The 18864-nt window shown below is 67.0% G+C and overlaps 10 protein-coding genes across 10 annotated transcripts; 6 read left to right on the plus strand and 4 right to left on the minus strand.

Moving 5' to 3' along the window:
* The first annotated feature begins 30 nt into the window (after positions 1 to 30).
* V1510DRAFT_410632 (EAP30/Vps36 family-domain-containing protein) lies at positions 31 to 2187 on the plus strand. Its single transcript, XM_066932754.1, has 2 exons — positions 31 to 443; positions 476 to 2187. The coding sequence occupies exons 1-2, from the start codon at positions 340 to 342 to the stop codon at positions 2136 to 2138; spliced, it is 1767 nt and encodes a 588-aa protein (XP_066791122.1). The 5' UTR covers positions 31 to 339; the 3' UTR covers positions 2139 to 2187.
* On the plus strand, positions 2188 to 3616 carry V1510DRAFT_410640 (uncharacterized protein). Its single transcript, XM_066932755.1, has 5 exons — positions 2188 to 2290; positions 2678 to 2839; positions 2871 to 3077; positions 3109 to 3264; positions 3296 to 3616. The coding sequence occupies exons 1-5, from the start codon at positions 2203 to 2205 to the stop codon at positions 3400 to 3402; spliced, it is 720 nt and encodes a 239-aa protein (XP_066791123.1). The 5' UTR covers positions 2188 to 2202; the 3' UTR covers positions 3403 to 3616.
* Positions 3392 to 4193, minus strand: V1510DRAFT_410641 (uncharacterized protein). The gene is made up of 4 exons (XM_066932756.1): positions 3912 to 4193; positions 3626 to 3730; positions 3516 to 3594; positions 3392 to 3482 (listed from the first exon to the last, which is right to left on the minus strand). The coding sequence occupies exons 1-4, from the start codon at positions 3936 to 3938 to the stop codon at positions 3427 to 3429; spliced, it is 267 nt and encodes an 88-aa protein (XP_066791124.1). The 5' UTR covers positions 3939 to 4193; the 3' UTR covers positions 3392 to 3426.
* Positions 4101 to 7547, plus strand: V1510DRAFT_372803 (armadillo-type protein). Its single transcript, XM_066931503.1, has 5 exons — positions 4101 to 4200; positions 4255 to 4542; positions 4577 to 4669; positions 4701 to 7237; positions 7270 to 7547. The coding sequence occupies exons 2-5, from the start codon at positions 4414 to 4416 to the stop codon at positions 7409 to 7411; spliced, it is 2901 nt and encodes a 966-aa protein (XP_066791125.1). The 5' UTR covers positions 4101 to 4200; positions 4255 to 4413; the 3' UTR covers positions 7412 to 7547.
* Positions 7548 to 8493: 946 nt separating this feature from the next.
* Positions 8494 to 9301, minus strand: V1510DRAFT_359692 (chaperone for protein-folding within the ER, fungal-domain-containing protein; the record flags this gene model as incomplete). The annotated part of the gene is made up of 3 exons (XM_066930978.1): positions 8494 to 8996; positions 9031 to 9145; positions 9179 to 9301. The coding sequence occupies 3 exons, from the start codon at positions 9299 to 9301 to the stop codon at positions 8494 to 8496; spliced, it is 741 nt and encodes a 246-aa protein (XP_066791126.1).
* A 248-nt stretch (positions 9302 to 9549) lies between these two features.
* Positions 9550 to 14473, plus strand: V1510DRAFT_447045 (E1-E2 ATPase-domain-containing protein). Its single transcript, XM_066935737.1, has 2 exons — positions 9550 to 9872; positions 10750 to 14473. Exons 1-2 carry the CDS (start codon positions 9659 to 9661, stop codon positions 14394 to 14396), a joined length of 3861 nt encoding a protein of 1286 aa, XP_066791127.1. The 5' UTR covers positions 9550 to 9658; the 3' UTR covers positions 14397 to 14473.
* V1510DRAFT_410649 (TPR-like protein) lies at positions 14415 to 15365 on the minus strand. Its single transcript, XM_066932757.1, has 2 exons — positions 15284 to 15365; positions 14415 to 15251 (listed from the first exon to the last, which is right to left on the minus strand). The coding sequence occupies exons 1-2, from the start codon at positions 15306 to 15308 to the stop codon at positions 14491 to 14493; spliced, it is 786 nt and encodes a 261-aa protein (XP_066791128.1). The 5' UTR covers positions 15309 to 15365; the 3' UTR covers positions 14415 to 14490.
* A 315-nt stretch (positions 15366 to 15680) lies between these two features.
* Positions 15681 to 16306, plus strand: V1510DRAFT_400964 (uncharacterized protein; the record flags this gene model as incomplete). Its single annotated transcript, XM_066931996.1, has 2 exons — positions 15681 to 16128; positions 16158 to 16306. 2 exons carry the CDS (start codon positions 15681 to 15683, stop codon positions 16304 to 16306), a joined length of 597 nt encoding a protein of 198 aa, XP_066791129.1.
* Positions 16307 to 16826: 520 nt separating this feature from the next.
* On the plus strand, positions 16827 to 18032 carry V1510DRAFT_410654 (phosphatidic acid phosphatase type 2/haloperoxidase). The gene is made up of 2 exons (XM_066932758.1): positions 16827 to 17510; positions 17542 to 18032. Exons 1-2 carry the CDS (start codon positions 16982 to 16984, stop codon positions 17964 to 17966), a joined length of 954 nt encoding a protein of 317 aa, XP_066791130.1. The 5' UTR covers positions 16827 to 16981; the 3' UTR covers positions 17967 to 18032.
* Positions 17996 to 18588, minus strand: V1510DRAFT_410655 (ubiquitin-related domain-containing protein). Its single transcript, XM_066932759.1, has one exon. It carries the CDS (start codon positions 18347 to 18349, stop codon positions 18035 to 18037), a length of 315 nt encoding a protein of 104 aa, XP_066791131.1. The 5' UTR covers positions 18350 to 18588; the 3' UTR covers positions 17996 to 18034.
* Positions 18589 to 18864: the final 276 nt, after the last annotated feature.

Here is an 18864-nt window from a genome sequence, read left to right on the forward strand (position 1 = left end):
TATCGAGCATTCGTCCGGGGCCCGGCGAGCCCGACGTCGCCCGGACCCTGCACACGCCCCCGACACGGCCCAGACCTGCAGGCACGGGCCCACAGCCGGACCATCTGCACCTCCCGTCCTCGGCCGCTCAGCTTGTCCTGCCCCCGAGTCCCGCCGTCGACCTACCCGTCCGAACCGCGCCCGATCGGTGCTGACGTGTGCCAACCCTCCCCACGTGGCCACCGAGGCCTCTGGTCGGCCCGACCCGACCCAACCCGTGTCGCGACCGACGCGTGATTGCTGCGCGGCCGAACCCGCAGCCGTTGTCGCTCACGCGCCCATCCGCGATCCCGCTGTGACATGCGCTTCTGGACCCCGATCGAACTCTCGGCAGCCCACCGGCCCGTGCTCGGCCCGGATGAGTCGGACGTGCTTGTCCAAAGCTCTGTCGGCCTCTATGATGGGTACGTGACCGCCCCGCGTCGCTGACAACCAGCCGAACCCGGATGCCCGAGCACCAGAACGGCCGGGTATATCTGACCTCGCATCGGATATGCTACGTCGACGACGAGCGTCCGCTGACACACTCCATGGCCATCACCCTGTCCGAGGTGCGCTCGGTCCAGTACTCGGCCGGCTTCCTGCGGTCATCGCCTAAGGTCACGCTCAACTTTGGCGACGACGCGTCCGGCCTGGCCTCGTTCACGGCCTCGCCCGTGGACTCGCCGCGCGGATCGACCATCGGCCTGGCTGCGGACATGAACGCGTCAAGCAAGCGCGGCTCGCCGGCCATCGATGCTGCGCCCGTCACCTGGATCTGCCCGATCTGCTCGTTTTCCAACACGCTGCCGCTAAGCTATGTGCACGACTCGTCGCCGATTCCACCATGCAAGACGTGCGGGATCAAGCCGGCCGCCGACGTCCTGCGCACGGCCTGCGACGCGGCCGCAGCGACCGCTGTAGCCGCCGCGCCGCGGGAGGTCAAAGAGAACGGAGCAGAGTGTCCGCGCTGCACGTTTGTCAACCACCCGCTCCTCAAGGTGTGCGAGATCTGCGGCGCCCGGCTGACGACATTTGTCACGGCCGACTACCGCGCCGGCGCGTCACCGCGCGCTGAGTCGTTCTTCCCGTTCGCTGGCAGCAGCTCGCCACGACCGGCGGCCGACTACGGTCCCGAGGAGCTGCCGTACGTCAAGCTGAGCTTCCGCGCCGGCGGCGACCGCGCGCTGTACGACCGCGTCAAGACCATGCTAGTCGAGCGGTCGTGGCTCAAGAACCAGGCACACACCCGGCGACCGATCTCGGCAGCGGCGCTGCACGCGCCGGCGGCCGCGCCCGAGCCGCCGGCACGCAAGGGCCCCAACCGCGGCATCCACGGCCTGCAACAGCTCAACGAACGCGTGCGCGAGCAGAACAAGGACCTCATGACCTCGCTTGACGATCTCAGCTCGCTCATGACGAAGGCCAAGGACATGATCGCGCTGGCCGAGTCGTTTGCGCTGCGGCTACAAGGCGCCCCAGGCGTGCCCGAGGCCGCCCGCAAGGCCCTGCAGGACTCGTCGCGCGCGCTGGCGCTGTCGTCGCCGATTGTGACCAAGGAGATTGCAGGAGGCGGTGACGAGCTGTATTTCTCCGAACTGGCGCGTCAGCTGGCCGAGTTTCTCGACAGCGGCGTTCTGCGCGCTGAGGGCGGCATCGTCACCCTGTTTGATCTCTTTGCGCTCTACAACCGGGCCCGAGGCATCTCGCTGATCTCGCCGCAGGACCTGCACAGCGCGTGCCTGGCCTTCGACAGCCTGCGGCTGCCGTTCCGGCTGCGACAGTTCCGCAGCGGCGTGATGGTTGTACAGGCGGCGTCGCGCCACGATGACGCCATTGTGCGCGACCTTGTGGCGTGGATCCGCTCGCTCGGGTCGGGCGACTTTGCCTCACCGGGAGTGTCGGCCCAGGAGGCCACCCAGCGGTTTGGCTGGAGCGTGGGCGTGTCGGCGGAAGAGCTTGACGCGGCCGTCGACGCCGGCGCGCTCTGCCGCGACACCATCGTCGAGGGCTCCCGGTATCATCTCAACCTGATCACGAGCTACACGTGGGCCGGTCCAGACGGCGCAGTGCCGGAGCGAGACCCAGGCCTGCCCTTAGATCGGCTGGTGTTGGCGTAGGGCCGTTGTAAATACGAGAATGCATCATAAACAGCCATTTATCTCCCAGTCACCTCTGACAACGATGAGTCTGGCCCCCGGAAAGAAGCAGCTGCGGACGCAGCTGGCGGCCCGGCTGAAGCAGGTGCCCAAGTCTGCAATTGAGGCGCATTGTGAGTAGTGTGGCTGGGGTACGGAGCGGTGCGCGGGGCGGCGATCGGATCCGCGCCACCTGGCTGGCTGCGCCCTTTGGGGGCGAGCTTGGTACGCGCTGCGCCGCGCGCAGGCTGGCGGTGCACCGGGCGGTGCCGGCGGTGCACCGGCGGGGGCTGCGGTGCGCCAGACGGCCGGACGGTCCGGAGCGAGCCGCACGCTGTGCGGCGGATCATGTCGCACGAGGCAAACCCATCGGCGCAGCCGTCTGCCACGGCAATTCCGCGGACCCCGCTCGGATCCGGCCAGAACCAGGCGGACGGCGACCGCCGCGTGATTTAGGGGTCATCGCCGTCTCCCGCCGCGTGCCGTCGTGCCGCACGACGCCTGTAGCCCGCTGACAGCAGCCCGCGCGGTCGTGGCCGCCGTCCGCGCCCTGCCCGAGTACCGGGCGGCCAAAACGGTCGGCTACTACATGCACATCGAGCAGCCCGATGTCGGCCAGCGCAAGTCCGGTCGCTTGATCGAGATCGAGACAGACGAGCTGATCGCGGCCGCATTCGCCGACGGTACGTCCGGCGCCGCACGAGCTGATCGCAGGCAAGTCCGTGTTCCTGCCGCGGATCGTCGATGCCAGCTCACTCGAGACGCCGCTGGCAGCGCTGCTGGCCACCGCGTCGCCGTCGTTTAGGCCGACAACAGTGCTGCAGATGCTCCAGCAGACCCGCGAGACCGTCGCAGGCTTGCGCGTGCTGGGCGACGGCAAGCACACGTTCAACATCCGCGAGCCCGACTCGGGCGCGGACGGTACGTCCTGCGGCGCCAGCGCTGACCCCAGCCCTCGCCGGGCCCGGCCTCGACCTGCTGATCGTGCCCGGCCTGGGCTTCGCGGCCAATGGCCGCCGGCTTGGCCGCGGCAAGGGCTTCTACGACACGTTCATCGCCATGACGCGCGTGTGGGCCGCGTCACGCGCGCGACCGGCGCCGTTTCTGGGTAGGTACGCACACGCGCGCGCTGACCGCAGTCGGCGTCGGCCTCCCGGAGCAACTGGTGGACGCGGACGCGATCCCCATCGAGCCGCACGACGCGGTGCTCGACGCCGTCGTCATTGCCGGCAATGTCTTGCGGTAATCGATTGTAGTTCTATCGTACATTTCACGCATCCAGGCTCGAAAGGAGCGTGATGTTGTCTCCCTTCAGCAGTATCCGGCCTGCAGTCAGTACCGTGCGCCACGGCCACGTACCCAGATCCCGGCGCGAGCCCTTCCTCTCGCTGACCTCGACGGCGTCGTCCACGACGAGGTTCATGAACTCGTCGAAGCCCTGGCGTCAGTGTGATCCGCCGTCCACGTACCTTGATCTTGCCCTCAATCCGGATATCCGTCTGCTCGAAGAGCCAGATCTGCACCGTAGCCCGCGTCTGCAGCAGCTTGAAGATCAGGTTGATCGGCGGGAGCATCTGGCCGTCAGCTCTGTCGGACCATCGGCGGCCAATTCCATCCGGCGGCGGCCGCGACGGCGGCAGCACGGGCACCCGGCCTGCTGCCGGCACCATGCGCTCGCCTGGCGTCCCGCGCCGTCCCGCGCCGCCGTCGTTGCCGCGTCCAGTCGCCGTCCGTCCCCCGCGTCCTTGCACTCACCACCCGCTGCTGTCTGCGGCCCGACATCTTTGCTGTATATCAATCGAATCCGCTCGCTCCGCACTCTCTGCTCTGGATTCACACAGCCCGTCCGACCCGTGTTGTGTTTGCGATTCGTGGGCGCAAATTTTTCTTAAGAGTTGTGTGTCGTCCACTTTTGTCGTGATGTCTCTCTAGGCCGCGCCAGCGGCGGTTAGGAGATTTTAGCCCTGCTTAACGTGGCCGCACACACAAACACGGCTTTCCACGCTGCGGATCGCGCAAAAAGGAGTCCAACCAGCACAATCAGGTGAGCATTGATCGGACTCGGCGTCCGACGCGCGACGGCACTGACTGGCAGCAGATTGCACGTGTCTGACGGCGGTTCCGGCTCTAGCTAGGGATCCAGAGTGGGCAAACAGCAGTTTTTTAGACCTGCATTCTCGGCCGGCTTGGCCCTTTCGACGCGCACACACGCTCCGAGCCCCCCCCCCCCACGGGCCAGCACAAGCTCGCACACACGATGGCATCGACCGGCGGAGACGACGCCGCGCTGGCGCCGTTCTTCGAGGCGCTGCGGGCGCTGTACTCCGGATCGGACAGCCGAACCAAGGAGCAGGCGAACCAGTATCTGGAGCAGTTCCAGAAATCGGTAGGCGCAAGCAGGCGGCGCGGGCTGACGGCAGGAACAAGCGTGGTCGGTGACGTACACAGTGCTGTCATCCGGGACGGCCTCGGCGGAGGCCAAGGTGTTCGCCGCGCAGACGCTGCGCAGCAAGGTAGGCACCCGTGCGGGCGCGCTGACGGCAGATCGTCTACGACATGCACCAGCTGGCGCCGGGCCCGCGGCTGCAGCTGCGGGACTCGATCCTGGGCCTGCTGGCGACGTACAAAGCGGGGCCGAAGGTGATCGTGACGCAGCTCTGCGTGGCGCTGGCGTCTCTCGCGCTGCAGCTGCTTGACTGGGAAAACCCGGTGCAGGACGTGCTGACGGCGGTTGGATCCTCGCCGGACTCAGCGAGCCTCGTGCTCGAGTTCCTCAAGGTGCTGCCGGAGGAGATGTCGGACCTCAAGAAGATCTCGCTCTCGGACGAGGAGCTGCGGACGCGGACCGGGGCCGTGCTCGAGCAGAATGCGATGCAGATCCTGAACCTGCTCGTCATGTACGCACAGTCGCCGCAGGTGCCGGCCGCGTCGCAGCCGTACATCTTCGAGTGCCTGAACTCGTGGATCCGCGAGATCCCGATCTCGGCAATCGTGGCGTCGCCGCTGCTCGACCTGACGTTCGTGGCGCTGACCAACCCGGAACTCTTTGACGCGGCCACGGACGCGATCTGCAGCCTCATCCGCGAGACCCGCGACGTCTACGAGTCGGCCGAGTCCGTCCCGCCGCTTTACGCCAAGGTCATCGCGCTGCGGCCGCTCATCATGCAGAGCAAGGACGACTCCGACGCGTTCCGGAACCTGACGCGGATCTTCGCCGAGGCCGGCGAGGCCTGGCACATGCTCATCGCGCGCAGTCCGGCCGAGTACCGGCCGCTGGTGGAGGCCATCGCCGAGTGCACCGCATTCGACGACGACCTCGAGGTCGTCCAGTACACGTTCTACTTCTGGTACATCCTCAAGCAGATGATTGTGCTCGAGCGCTACCAGGACGCGCGGCTCGAGCTCCAAGACGTGTTCCGCAAGCTCGTCGACATCATGATCCAGCACCTGCACTACCCCTACGGCGACGACGACTCGAACCTGTTTGAAAACGACAAGGAACAGGAGGACAAGTTCCGGTCGTTCCGCCACGAGATGGGGGACGTGCTCAAGGACTGCTGCGGCGTCGTTGGTGCGGCCAACGCGCTCCAGATGGCATACGACAAGGTCAACGTGTGCTTGCAGGCCCAGGCCGCCGGCGAGAAGGTCGCGTGGCAGGACGTCGAGGCGCCGCTGTTCAGCATGCGCACCATGGCGCGCGAGGTCGACCTCGCCGAAACTTCGGTGCTGCCCAACATCATGAACATGCTCGTCCACCTGCCGGAGCACCCCAAGATCCGCTATGCGGCCACGCTCGTCCTCGGCCGCTACACCGAGTGGACGGCCAAGCACCCCGAGTACCTGACTTTCCAGCTCAACTACATCACCGGCGGGTTCTACCTCAAGGACCTCGACGTGCTCTCGGCGGCGGCGCAGGCGCTCATGCACTTTTGCCGCGACTGCAGCCAGCACCTGATGGACTCGGTCGGCCAGCTGCACGAGTTTTACGAGAAGGTGGCGCCCGAGATCGATCTCGACTCGCTCTACGACATCACGGACGGCGTCGCGCACATTGTCGCCGGCCAGCCTGTCGACAAGGTCTACGAGGCCCTGCGGCTGTTCTGCGAGCCGATCGCGCGGCGGATCCTGGCCGCGGCCTCCGTGCCCGCCGACGAGAAGGCCTGCCGCCGCATTGCGGACGAGATCGAGCTGCTCGACACGTTTGCCCGACTTGTCCGGCCCGACGGCGACGCCGACCCCTCGTTCCAGTTCTGGACCGAGGTCTGGCCGATGCTGTCGACCGTGCTCGACAACAAGGCCGACTCGGTGTTTATCTCGGAGCGCAGCTGCAAGCTCATGCGCACGCTCATGAGCTCGCACAAGCAGCACTTTGTGCCGCTGCTCCAGCCCGTCGCCGAGAAGCTCGTGCTGTGCTTCGACAAGACTCACCACGGCTGCTACCTCTGGGCGAGCGGCATCTTTGTGCGTGAGTTCGGCACCGAGTTCATGGACGCCAGCGTCCAGGATGCCGTCTGGCAGTTTGGCCACCGCCAGTGCATGTCGGGCTTCCGCATGATCTCGGCCCACAAGTTCTCGGACATCCCGGACATCATCGAAGACCTCTTCCGGCTGCTCGAGAACATGCTGACCAACTTTCCGTACATCTTCCTGTCGTCTGACATCTGCAAGCCCGCGCTCGACGCCGGCCTGACCGCGCTCAACCTCGAAAAGACGGAGCCGCTGTTTGCAGTCCTCGATTTCTTCCACGACCTGTTCTCGTTCGGCTTCGAAACGCCGCCGGTGTCGCGCTTCTCGGCTGACGGTGGCGCCGACAAGGCCACCAACACGGTTCCGATCGAGGTCCAGCAGGCCGTGAAGGCCTTGATCATGACCAATGGCCTGCCGATCACAACCGGCATCTTCTCGGGCCTGATCTACTCGTTTCCGCGCGAGTGTCTGGCCGACGCGTCCGGTGTCATGCTCGTCATCCTACGTCTGACCGGCGCCGACGCCGTCCAGTGGATCTCGGCTACGATCGACCTGCTGCCGGCCGGATCCATCACTCAAGACGAGAAGGTCAAGTTCCTGACGTCGATCTCTGCGTACGTACTCCGCCGAGCCCTACTAACGCCAGCCATCTGCAGGCCAGCGACCACAACCGCGTACGCTCGCAGCTCCAGGACTTTGTCAACTGGTACACCCGCCGGAACATCACGCCGCGGACGACGCTGCGGGGAATTGCCAACCACGAGAACCTCAAGTTCAACTTTGCGTAGCCGCGGCAAGTTGCCGTGGCTGGTGTGTGTACATAAAAGACTGCGATTGAATGAAGTCCGAGCGGACCTGCATGAGCCTGGCGCGCCGCACGAGGCGGCGCCACGATCTGGGCGAGGAGCAGGCGCGCCGCAGGGCGGGCGGCGGCGGCGGCAAGCCACGCGCCGAGCCACTCGTGGCAAGCACGGCCACGCACGGCCACGCACGGCCACGCACGGCCACGCACGGCCACGCACGGCCACGCACGGCCACGCACGGCCACGCACGGCCACGCACGGCCTCGCACGGCCTCGCACGGCCACGCACAGCCACGTGCGGCCTCGCCCTGCAGGTCCGCCACATCTCGTATTGCACGGCCACGCGCGCCACATGCAGTGGCGCCACCCGTACGCCGCCGCACGCACCACGCCAGAGCCGTAACCGCCCCGCCACTCTGCCTCGCGCTCGGAGGCCCCGCCTTCCGTGTGCGTAGCCAGGCCCGTCGCGGAGCCACCGGCTCGGAGGACTCGGTTAGGCTGGCGCGGGCGCACACGTCAGCGAAGACCCATATGTCAACCGCGCGATTTGACCGCGGCCGTTGACTGAGCCTCGTCAGGAGTCTACTCTACACACGGCTTATCAAGAGCCAGGAGTCACGCTTTGCCGAGCCTAGTGTGTCACTTTCTCCGACGCATTATGACCGCAGGGGCCAGCAGCTGCCGTCACAGCGGGGCGCCGGCGGGCTACAGCGCACGGCGTGGCCGCAGCCGTGAGCGCAGCCTGAGGGGCCGGCGCGGTCCAGACCACGGCCCGCAGAGACTGAGTCCGCAGCGATAGTTATGCCGATCGCAGGACCACCGCCGTGATGGCGAGTGGCGCCATGGGCGCAGCAGCTGCCGCGCCGTGCGCTCGGGTTTGGGCACGCTAGTAGACCCGCCGGCCCGCGGGTATGATCGATTGTCGTGTCTGAGTATCTGAGTAAAACATGCGCCACATCGCATGCGGTAATGTACACAAAGCGGCCGTCCGCGCCCACGCGCGCCGGCCGGCAAGCGCGCCGGCCGGCGCCGGGCGGCTGCAGCGGCCGCCAGGAGAGCGCGCGCGCTCAGAGCGCGCGCAGGCTCTTGCGGTTCAGGAACAGGAACGAGACGCCGCCGCCGACCATCATGCAAACGCCGATCGTGTGCCAGTAGTCGGCGTCGATCGACACGGACTTGACCGCGTTGGTCCTGCTGCGGTTGTCCAGGTACCGCTTGATCTTGAGCCGCTTGCTGGCCGGCGTCGCTGACGCCGTCGGGTTCATGGTCTCGGTGGGCAGCATCATCGGCGGCCGGTAGACGAGGTACATCGGGTTCATCTCCTCGCCGTTGGCCTTGTACATGTTGAGCCGGTACTGGCCGCGGTACTCGTCGATGACGATCTCCCACTCCTTGTAGACTTCGTACTGTGAGTACCGCGAATACGCCGAGTCGTCGTCCGAGCACGGCTTGGACAGCAGCTGGCGGCCGTCGACGGCGAATGGCATCAGCACGATCGAGCCGTTGGATGGCAGCGTGTACGTGCCGTGCTGGAACTGGAGCACGGCCGACGGGCAGCCAGGGTCGGCAGCTAGGGGTCAGTTCTGTTACGCCGGGCGACTTACGATCAGCCGTGACGACGTAGAACGCCTCCTCGTAGAAGCCGTCGTCCGTGAAAGAAAACGAGATGCCAGGCAGATCGGGCTCGATCAGCAGCTCCGAGATGGGGTCGTAAAAGTCCTGGCATCAGCAACATTCGTCGCGCACACGTACCGGGCCTGTAATGACCTTCTCAGACTTGGTCGTCCACGTTCCGGTCAGAGACGTGACGTTGCCGGCAGCCGCGCCGCCGGCCAGCAGCGCCAGGGCTGCGGTTGCGATCGTTCGGACGAGCATTGGACGTGTGTGTGTGCTTTTTTCGTGCGGCGTATATGCGGCGAGGTCGCACTTGAGTTGATGCTGAGGCACGCTTTGACGTTGCTGTCGCTGTACCCGCACTATGCGCTCTTGCTCGTGGGCACCCGGTCGAGTTGTCCTTTGCCGGCGTGGAATGCAGTCGGTGTGCTGGCCTGAGGGCAAATTTTGCGCTTCTATACGTTCGAGCGCCCTTGCTACCAAAATGCCAGGCACACACTTGCGCGGCCTCGCGTTAAAAATAGAACGCGCTCCGGCAGAGGCATAAGCGGCTCGCCACTGGGCCGTTGTGCATACGTGCTCACGTGACATCAAAATCACGTGCTCGCGTACCTGTCAATGCGCTTACCCGGTGCAGCTGTCAGGGGCCAGGGGGCGACTCGGCTGCACAGGCGCGGCCAGGGTGGGCGCGGCGGTGTGGGCGGCTTAGGCGGCCGCGCCGGGCCGGGCCGCCGCCGGGGCCGCGCCCCTGCCTCGCGTTGGGACCGCGCTGGCGCGGGCAACGCACGCCGCGGCGCGGGCCACACGGGCGGCAGGCGCGTCGATGTCTACCGTTAGCACAGCTGCGGACCGCCGTCCTCCTCCGCCGTGACTGCTTTGTGCGCGCGGGCATATCGCCCGCCGTCGCCGCGGCGTGCTCTTTATCGGCCATCTACGACGGCAAGCAGGAGGCTAGCAGCGCGCACGCGCGGGAGCTAGCACGGCGCCAGCACGCAGGCGCCGGCTGCGCCCTACGCAGACGTTCAGCAGATCGCCGCGACAGGAGCGGCGGGCGGCGCGCCAACCAGCGGTCGCGCAAAGCCGACAGCGCCGGCGTGGCGCGCAGGTGGCGGCCGGGTGCAGCCGAGCGGGCTGGGGCACGGCGGCGCCGGGCCGACGAGGCTTACCCGGCCGCGCGCCAACACACACTTACCCGGATCTCGTATTCCAGCCACCACCGCCACCTACCCGGCCGACGTCCGACCCGCAGGCCCACCGCCCCGACCCGTGCACGCCGGCATAGTGCATGAGGCTTAGCGCAGAAATCTCGCAGCACCAGATTAACCTTATTCACTCGAGATCGGTAACAAACGTGACATCCCACGTTCGGCGAAGGGCACAAACTGCGCGAAGAGCAGCGAAAGGCCCGCGGACAGCGCACGCTGGCAACGCTCGGCAGACCTATAAAGAAGCCTGTGGCCGCGTCCAGCCCCGCCGTCAACCAGAAACTATCCCCAAGCACGGCAGCACGGACGTCGACCAAATAGTAAAGGGAGCCAAGTGGAGCGCTGTGGGCGCACGGTAATTTTGGTTTAGTTTTCCTCGCTTTTGGACTCGTTGCCCGCTTTCGCATCTTTTTTGCTCGTTTTTTTGTTTGCCGCCTAGGCTCTATCGTCCCTGGTCGAATACGAGGCCCACGCCGGCCGTGCTCGAACGACTCTCGTATATAGGCCCGCGAGCGCCCAGCATCGCACCCGCTGCCACAACGTCCGAGGTTTCCACGAAAGAACCGGCCTCTGCGCCGCAACAAACTTCGCCGAACGCGCCTCAGTCAGACATGGAGCCTCTTGTGGAAAACGTTTTCACGGTCAACAACATTCACTGCAAGTCTTGCGTGAATGCTGTCTCGAGCATTGTGTATTCGCTGTCGCCGAAGCCGGTCGCGGTGAACACCAGTCTCGAGACCAAGTCGGTGGCTGTGACGCACTCGGTCGAGCTCACCAAGTACGCCATCGCAGCCGCGCTCAAGGAGGGCGGCTTCGAGGTCTCGAGCTCGTCCGCGAGCGACCATGGCGCCGGAAACTCGCTGCTGGCGCGGTGGCGCCGGCAGCGCATGCACCGCAAGTTCTGCAAGACGTGCAACGAGGAGCAGAGCCCGCTGCTGTCGTCGCTGCGCCACACGCTGACCAACACGACCGCGCCGTCGGCCGCGGCCGGCGACGACAAGCTGCTCGGCGGGCCGCTCGCGGAGGAGACCGACGCGCACTCGACGTACGATCTTGTGGACGTGGCGGTCGTGTCGGACGACGCGCCCGTGGACGAGTACCGCGCGGTCTTCTCCGTCGGCGGCATGACCTGCGCGGCGTGCACGAACGCCATCACGGCGCAGGTCAAGATGGTCGAGGGCGTCATCGACGTCAACGTCGACCTGCTCGGCCACTCGGCCACGGTCGTGATGCAGTCCGAGGGCCTCGTTGACGAGGTCAAGGAGACCATCGAGGACGTCGGCTACGACTGCGATCTCGTCGAGGTCCTGCCGACGCAGCCCGAGCGCTCGTGGAAGGTCACGGCGACCATCGGCGGCATGACCTGCGCGTCGTGCGTCAACTCGCTCACGGACGCGTTCAAGCCGGTGGCGTTTGTCAAGCAGGCCACCATCACGCTGCTGACCAACTCGGGCACGTTCATCGTCGACGACCCCGTGCGCGCGCCCGAGATCCGCGACGTGATCGAGGACGCCGGGTTCGACTGCGGGCCGATCGAGATCGTCGAGGAGCGCTCGACGACGATCAAGACGCAGTCGCGCACCGTCACGGTCGCCGTCAACGGCATGTACTGCGAGGAGTGCCCGCGCGAGATCAACGCGTCGCTCGAGGCCTACGGCAAGGCGCTCGAGGTCCACTCGGGCCCGGTCACGCTCAGCAACAGCGTCATCCGCATGTCCTACATCCCCAACCCGCCGAGCCTGACGCTGCGGTCGATCGTCGACGACCTCCAGTCGATCTCGCCCCGGTTCAAGTTCACGATCGTGCACCCGCCCACGCTCGAGGAGCGCGCGCAGGCCATCGCCCTGCGCGAGCGCAAGCACCTCATGTACCGCATGATCCTGTCGCTGATCGTGTCGCTGCCGACGTTCGTCATCGGCATCGTCTACATGTCGCTGGCGTCGGACCACGACCCCGGCAAGATGTACGTCATGGAGCCGCTGTGGGTCGGCCGCGTGAGCCGCGGCACCTGGGCCATGTTCTTCATGTCCACCGTCGTCTACTTCTTCGCGGCCGACATCTTCCACAAGAAGGCGTTCAAGGAGGTGCGCTCGCTGTGGAAGAAGGGCGTGCCCTGGACCCGCCGGCTGTTCCGCTTCGGCTCGATGAACCTGCTCATGAGTCTCGGCACGACGATCTCCTACTTCGCGTCGATCGCGCTGCTCATCCTCGAGGCCCAGGACGAGGGCTCGGTGGGGTACACGACCACGTACTTCGACTCGGTCGTGTTCCTGACCATGTTCCTGCTCGTCGGCCGCCTGCTCGAGGCGTACTCCAAGTCCAAGACGGCCAGCGCGATCTCGCTGCTGACCAACCTGCGGCCCAAGTCGGCGCTGCTGCTGGACGTGCGCACGAACCAGACCGAGGAGATCATGATCGACTACCTCGAGAAGAACGACATCGTGCGGCTGCTGCCGGGCATGTCGCCGCCGGCGGACGCCATCATCATCTCGGGCTCGACCGAGTTCAACGAGTCGGCGCTGACGGGCGAGTCCAAGCCCGTGGAGAAGACGATCGGCGACCAGGTCTACTCGGGCACGAGCAACACCGGCGGCGGCGTGGTCGACATCCGGATCTCGGCCTCGGAGGGCGGGTCGATGCTGGACCAGATCACGGATGTGGTCCGGCAGGGCCAGTCGAAGCGCGCGCCGATCGAGCGCGTGGCCGACATCCTGACGGGCTTCTTCGTGCCGATCGTGACGCTGATCGCGGTGTCGACGTGGATCATCTGGCTCGTGCTCGGCGAGTCGGGCGCGCTGCCGGACGACTACTACGACATCGACATCGGCGGCTGGGTCGTGTGGGCGCTTGAGTTCGCCATCTCGGTGTTCGTCGTGGCGTGCCCGTGCGGGCTCGGCCTGGCGGCGCCGACGGCGATGTTTGTCGGCACCGGCCTGGCGGCCAAGCACGGCATCCTGCCGCGCGGCGGCGGCGAGGCCTTCCAGGAGGGCGCCCAGGTCGACGTCGTCGTGTTCGACAAGACCGGCACGCTGACCGAGGGCGGCGAGCCGCAGATCACGTCGACCAAGTTTCTGTCGGTCGAGGACCGGTCGATCTCGATCCAGCTCGCGCGCGACCTCGAGCTCAACTCGACGCACCCGATCGGCAAGGCCATCATCGGGTACGCCGAGATGGAGAACGACAAGTTCGAGGCGTCGGCCAACGAGACCGGCACGGCCGGCACCGGCGTCCAGCTCGCCGGGTTCACGCTCAAGGACATCAAGGAGACCGCCGGATACGGTCTCAAGGGCTACGTGGCGTACACGTCGGCCGAGGAGGAGGCCGACCCCCACCGCGTGACCGAGTGCATCATCGGCAACGAGAAGTGGATGACGCAGAACGGCGCGGTCGTGACCGCCGACGAGACCAACGCGATGCTGTCGTGGAAGCAGCGCGGCGAGTCGGTGATCCTGCTCGGCCTGCTGCGCGCGGACGAGGAGGTGTTCCGGGTCACGGCGCTCTTCGGCGCGTCGGACAAGATCCGCGAGGAGTCGCCGTTCGTGATCGCCGAGCTCCAGAAGCGCGGCATCCAGACGTGGATGATCTCGGGCGACAACGAGATCACGGCCAAGGCCGTGGCCCGCGTCGTCGGCATCCCCGAGTCGCAGGTCATCGCCGGCGTGCTGCCCCAGGAGAAGGCCGAGAAGGTGACGTGGCTGCAGCAGACCGCCGGCCAGCGCAAGCCCAGCTACTTCTCCGGCCGCGGCAAGAAGGAGCGCGCCATCGTGGCCATGGTCGGCGACGGCATCAACGACGCGCCGCCGCTGACCGCGGCCGACGTCGGCATCGCCATCGGCTCGGGCTCGGACATCGCGCTGTCGTCGGCCAAGTTCGTCCTGGTCAACTCCCAGCTCGTCTCGATCCTGACGCTCTTCGACATCTCCCGCAAGGTCTTCCGCCGGGTCAAGTTCAACTTCATGTGGGCCGCGATCTACAACATCATCGGCATCCCGATCGCCGCCGGCGTCATCTACCCCATCGGCCACGCCCGTCTGGCGCCGGCCTGGGCCAGTCTGGCCATGGCCCTCAGTTCCGTCTCGGTCGTGTGCAGCTCGCTGCTGCTCAAGCTCTACCGCGCCAAGAACTACACGCCCAAAAACTACACAGCATAGGGGACGCACGGAGGTATACAATTGCATGTACTATATCATTGGTGGTTTAGATTAATGTCCTCATGTCTTTCAGACTATATTGGGCCTATGTACATCAGTTCTTGCTGAACTGCATGCTGTAGCCGCCCTTGCCGTCGGGCGTCATCTTGAACATGTCGGTGCTGAGCCCGAACGGCCGCAGGAGCCCGTTGCCGAGGTCCTTGAGCTTGCCGACGACCTCGGCGGTCTCGCGCTGCTGGGCGGCCGCGATGCGCGGCTGCAGCGCGGCCATCGCGCGCGCGACTTCGGCCGACGGCGACAGCTCCTGCGCCTTCTTGTAGTCGTCGAGCGCGGCCTGCAGCGACGTCCACGTGTCGAGCTTCTCGTTGGCCTGCGCGCGCCGCACGACCGGCCTGACGTACAGCGGGTCCTGCGCGATCGCCTTGGTGCACGCCTCGACGGCCTCGGCCCAGTTCTCGAGCTTGATGTGGCAGGCCGCGATGTTGCTCCACAGCACCGCCACCGGCTTGCTGAGGTACCGCGGGCACGTTGCCAGGGCGGCCTCGTACTTCTCCACGGCGTCGACGTAGCGCTGGTCGCCGAAGAGCGCGTTGCCGGTCTGCTTGAGCCGGTCCGACTCGGCCAGGAGCTCGGCCTCCTCTTCGGGCGGAAAGTGGACGACGGGGGCGGCATCGTCCGCGGCAGGGGGCGGCGGCATCGCGGTCTGCTCGCTGGCGGCCGCGGCCGGCGCGGCGGCTGCGCTGGGCGCGCGAGGCGCGTCTGCGGCGGCGGCGGCGGGCGAACTGGGGCCGGCGGCGGCGGCGGCGGCGCCTGCCGCCGGCGTCCCGGACGGCGCGGGGCTCTCGGTCGGCGTGTCTGGCGTCAATGCGGCCCTCCGGCCAACGTACCCTCTATCTCTGCGATCTCGACCATGGCTGCGGACGGGAACGGCGAAGCTGGGAGAAGGCAACGTGCGTGCTGGGCACTACGCGGGCGTGCTGGGAGATACGGGATCATCGTGGGTTTTGCCGCCGCCGCCTGGCGTAGCACTTCTCCCCAGATTGATCTACACACTAGCACGTCCAGACCCTGCACCTGGGTCGATTCGCGCACACTTCAGCCAAGGTTTGTGCGAGACGCGTGCGCTCCGTCCGCCACGGAGATGTGAGGACTGACCAAGCCTTTGCCATGTACACAGTGATCTCATATTGCCCAGCTCTCGTCCGAGTAGCACTGGTTGCTGCGCTCGCTGCTGCGCTCTACTGGGGAATTGCGCCCACGCGTGTATCTGCTACGACGACCGCCATGACTGCTGAAACTGGGGCCACGGACGGCGACGCCGCCAAGTTCGCGTTCAACAAGATCTCGTCCGGATTCGAGGGCGAGGCCGCGGCCGCGGCGCCGGCTGCGGAGGCCGTGGAGGCTGCGCCGGCCGGCGGCGAGGCCGAAGCGGCCAGCGATGCGATCCAGGCCGCCGACACTGCCGGCCTGACCGAGGACGAGAAGAAGGACAAGGTCCTGGACGAGCTTCGACGGGCGGCCGCGCGCGCCAAACGGTTTGGCGGTGACGCCAGCGACATCGAGAAGCTGATCTCGCGCGCGGAGCGGTTCGGCGTGGACGCCATCCGGTCGTCGTCCGGCGCAGGCCTTGGCAGCCTGGACAAGCCGCTGGCCGAGAACAGCGAGCGGCCGCCGAGCACACGAGGCCGCGGCGGCATGAGAGGCGGCGGCATGAGAGGCGGCGGCATGAGAGGTACGTAGGCGCCGGACACGCTGACCCAGGCCGCCACATGGGCGTCTACAAGAACCCGCGATATGGACGGACGTACGCGGTGCCGAACTTTGAGAAGAATATGGGCCCGCCGGAAAACCGGTCGGAGGAGGATAAGGCCAAGCTGCTGGAGCGGGAGAAGCGCTTCAAGTCCAAGTAGCTGCAATTGATTAATGGCGACACGCTGGCGGGCGCGGCTGTGCGGGCGCTGCGTCGCGGCGACGGTGGATGGCGACGCCGCGATCCGGACGCGCGTGAGCCGCACGCCGTGAGCCGCACGGCCACTGGGTTGCACAAACAACGCGCCGGTGAGCCGCACGTTCCGGAGCCGCACGTTCCGCAGCCGCACGGCCCGTGACCACGTAAACGCACGCTGAGCCGCACGCCGAGCCGCACGCCGAGCCGCACGTTGAGCCGCACGCCGAGCCGCTCACCGAGCCGCACAGCTGCACGCCGACTGTGGCGCCGGCGGCATCTGCCAGCCCGGCCACGCGACCGTAGCCACGACACAATCACCATGTCCCCCGGACCCCTGCCGCCTGCGCCCAGGCACCTGGCCACCGGCACGGCGCAGCCGGGACGGGCGGCGGAGAGCAGTGTGGCGCAGCGGCGATCTGTGGCCGTGCACCGTCGTCAAAGTCCCACCGACTTCGTTCCCGTCGACCAGGATCTCTGGACCAGCCAGGACAGGCAGGTAAGCAGTCACGGCACCGGCGCACGGCCGGCCGGCCGGCCAGCGGCCTGGGTGCGCCCGTCCAGCTGTCTCGGCCCCCAGCGGCCCGTCGCTGGCCCGTCTCGCCACGCCGGAGTCCACTTGCTGACCCGCCAGAACAGGATGGCTCGCAAAACCGTGATGCGATGGCGGCTCTACGCCTCGTACTTCTTTGACTACGCCATCATCGTGGTGCTCATCGTCGCCTCCGGCGTGATCGGGCTCCTGGAGCCGCACTACTCGGCGTTCTCGCTCGAGGACAAGTCGCTCCAGTACCCGCTGCTCGAGCAGACCGTCACGTCCGGCACGCTGGCCGCGGTGGCCCTGATCGCGCCGGCGGCTATCATGGCCGCGTGGACGCTGCTGCTGGACAAGTACCTGTACCCGAACGTGCCGGCGCAGCGGCGGCTGTGGGAGCTCAACTGCGCGCTGCTCGGTCTCGGCCTGAGCATCATGCTCACGCTCCTCATCACGTCGTCGATCAAGAACATCGTCGGCCGGCCGCGGCCGGACGCCATCGCCCGGTGCATGCCGCGTGCGGGCGCGACGGACCCGCCGTTCATGCTCAGCACGGTCGCGGACGTGTGCACGAACCCGGACAAGGCAGTCGTCATGGAGGGCTGGCGCTCCTTCCCGAGCGGCCACAGCAGCAGTAAGTACGCGCGCGGGCGCGCTGACCGCAGCCGCGTTTGCCGGTCTGGCCTACCTGGCGTTCTTCCTCGGCGGCCGCGTGCGCGTCCTCGACAACCGCGGCGAGGTCTGGAAGGCTGCCCTGACGCTGGCGCCGCTGCTCCTCGCGGTCGTGATTGCCTGCACGCGCATCATGGACAAGTGGCACCACGGCACGGACGTCCTCGCCGGCAGTCTGCTCGGCCTGGCCACCGCGTGGGTCGCCTACCGGCAGTACTACCCGTCTCTCGCCGACGTCGACAAGGCCGGCCGCGCGTGGGACCTGCGCTCGTGGGGCTCGGTCCGCGCCGACTACGTGCCCAGCTCGGCCGCCAGCTCGATGCTCGGCTACGACCAGCTCGACGAGGAGGCCCAGGTCGAGGGCTCGTACGCCGGCTCGCGCCGGCGCACGCCCGGCCTGCTCGACGGCGCCGAGTGACGGTCGCGGCGCCCGCGGGCGCCGCGCAGATAGTAGAATAGACATTAAAGTACACACATGGGCCCGCCCTAGCACCCGCCAATCTGCTCCTGGTGCACCTCGAGGGTGTCACCGTCCTGCATGCCCAGCGCGTCGGGCGTGTCGCTCTCGTTGACCCGCTCGCCGTCGTACAGGAACCGCACGCTGCTGCGCGACTTGCCCTGGCGCTCGCAGAACGTGTCGATCAGCTTCTTGAGCTGGGTCGACTTGCGGATGCGGAAGTAGACCTCGTTGTTGTTGTCCGTGACCTTGATGTTGAGGTGCTCGGTGCTCGCGGGCGCGCCCTCGGCGCCAGAGCCCTCGGGCTTGATCTGCGGGGCGGCGCTGCTCTCGTCGCCGACCATTCTGCTGGCTTCGGGTCCTGTCTGGGCCGGGTTGCGTGGACACTGGAAGACTGCCGACGGATTGATGCCGGTGGGGACAGTACGGAAGACGATGGAAAAATTCTCGATGCCACCTTTTGCGGTGGTCCGCCGAACCGACTTCTCACGACTTTTCGTGGCGGTTACTTTGCACGATCGGCGCTGGCACGCGGCAACTGCGGCCGCGGCAGCCACCCGGACACGGGCGCCAGGCGCGGCCGGCGCAGGGCGCGCTGGCCACGCCCAGTCCAGCCTGGCCCGGCCTGGCCGCCGGCGCAGGCTTGCGGGGCGCTGGCCGGCTATGGCCGATCGGCGTTGCGGCGTTTGCGGCGCTGCGCCAGTTCGCGGCCGCACAGCCTCTTGCGAGCCACGGGTCCTGGTGAGCCACACCAGCCGCTGCGGCTGCCGTGCGGCTCGCCGTGGCGCCGCACGGCTTACTGCGCGGCTTACGCTGCGGCTTGCGCCCACAGCAAATTTTCTCTACAGAATGCATGTCA

The sequence above is a fragment of the Dipodascopsis tothii genome (genome assembly GCF_038497935.1).
Source record: "Dipodascopsis tothii strain CBS 759.85 unplaced genomic scaffold V1510scaffold_3, whole genome shotgun sequence".
NCBI lineage: Eukaryota > Fungi > Ascomycota > Lipomycetes > Lipomycetales > Lipomycetaceae > Neoaidaea > Neoaidaea tothii.

Coding starts and splice junctions, on each gene's coding strand:
- V1510DRAFT_410654 (XM_066932758.1), top strand. CDS start 16,982: ATGGCTCGCAAAACCGTGATGCGATGGCGGCTCTACGCCTCGTACTTC. Junction 17,511..17,541: donor CCCGAGCGGCCACAGCAGCA/GTAAGTACGCGC, acceptor CGCTGACCGCAG/CCGCGTTTGCCGGTCTGGCC.
- V1510DRAFT_410641 (XM_066932756.1), bottom strand. CDS start 3,938: ATGTCGGGCCGCAGACAGCAGCGGGTG. Junction 3,731..3,911: donor GCCGCAGACAGCAGCGGGTG/GTGAGTGCAAGG, acceptor GCTGACGGCCAG/ATGCTCCCGCCGATCAACCT. Junction 3,595..3,625: donor GGATTGAGGGCAAGATCAAG/GTACGTGGACGG, acceptor CACTGACGCCAG/GGCTTCGACGAGTTCATGAA.
- V1510DRAFT_410649 (XM_066932757.1), bottom strand. CDS start 15,308: ATGGTCGAGATCGCAGAGATAGAGG. Junction 15,252..15,283: donor CGAGATCGCAGAGATAGAGG/GTACGTTGGCCG, acceptor CATTGACGCCAG/ACACGCCGACCGAGAGCCCC.
- V1510DRAFT_372803 (XM_066931503.1), top strand. CDS start 4,414: ATGGCATCGACCGGCGGAGACGACGCCGCGCTGGCGCCGTTCTTCGAG. Junction 4,543..4,576: donor TGGAGCAGTTCCAGAAATCG/GTAGGCGCAAGC, acceptor GGCTGACGGCAG/GAACAAGCGTGGTCGGTGAC. Junction 7,238..7,269: donor TTCCTGACGTCGATCTCTGC/GTACGTACTCCG, acceptor TACTAACGCCAG/CCATCTGCAGGCCAGCGACC.
- V1510DRAFT_410640 (XM_066932755.1), top strand. CDS start 2,203: ATGAGTCTGGCCCCCGGAAAGAAGCAGCTGCGGACGCAGCTGGCGGCC. Junction 2,840..2,870: donor CGCGGCCGCATTCGCCGACG/GTACGTCCGGCG, acceptor AGCTGATCGCAG/GCAAGTCCGTGTTCCTGCCG. Junction 3,078..3,108: donor GCCCGACTCGGGCGCGGACG/GTACGTCCTGCG, acceptor CGCTGACCCCAG/CCCTCGCCGGGCCCGGCCTC.
- V1510DRAFT_447045 (XM_066935737.1), top strand. CDS start 9,659: ATGCGCTTACCCGGTGCAGCTGTCAGGGGCCAGGGGGCGACTCGGCTG. Junction 9,873..10,749: donor CAGGCGCGTCGATGTCTACC/GTTAGCACAGCT, acceptor TCTCGTATATAG/GCCCGCGAGCGCCCAGCATC.
- V1510DRAFT_410655 (XM_066932759.1), bottom strand. CDS start 18,349: ATGGTCGGCGACGAGAGCAGCGCCGCCCCGCAGATCAAGCCCGAGGGC.
- V1510DRAFT_410632 (XM_066932754.1), top strand. CDS start 340: ATGCGCTTCTGGACCCCGATCGAACTCTCGGCAGCCCACCGGCCCGTG. Junction 444..475: donor TCTGTCGGCCTCTATGATGG/GTACGTGACCGC, acceptor GCTGACAACCAG/CCGAACCCGGATGCCCGAGC.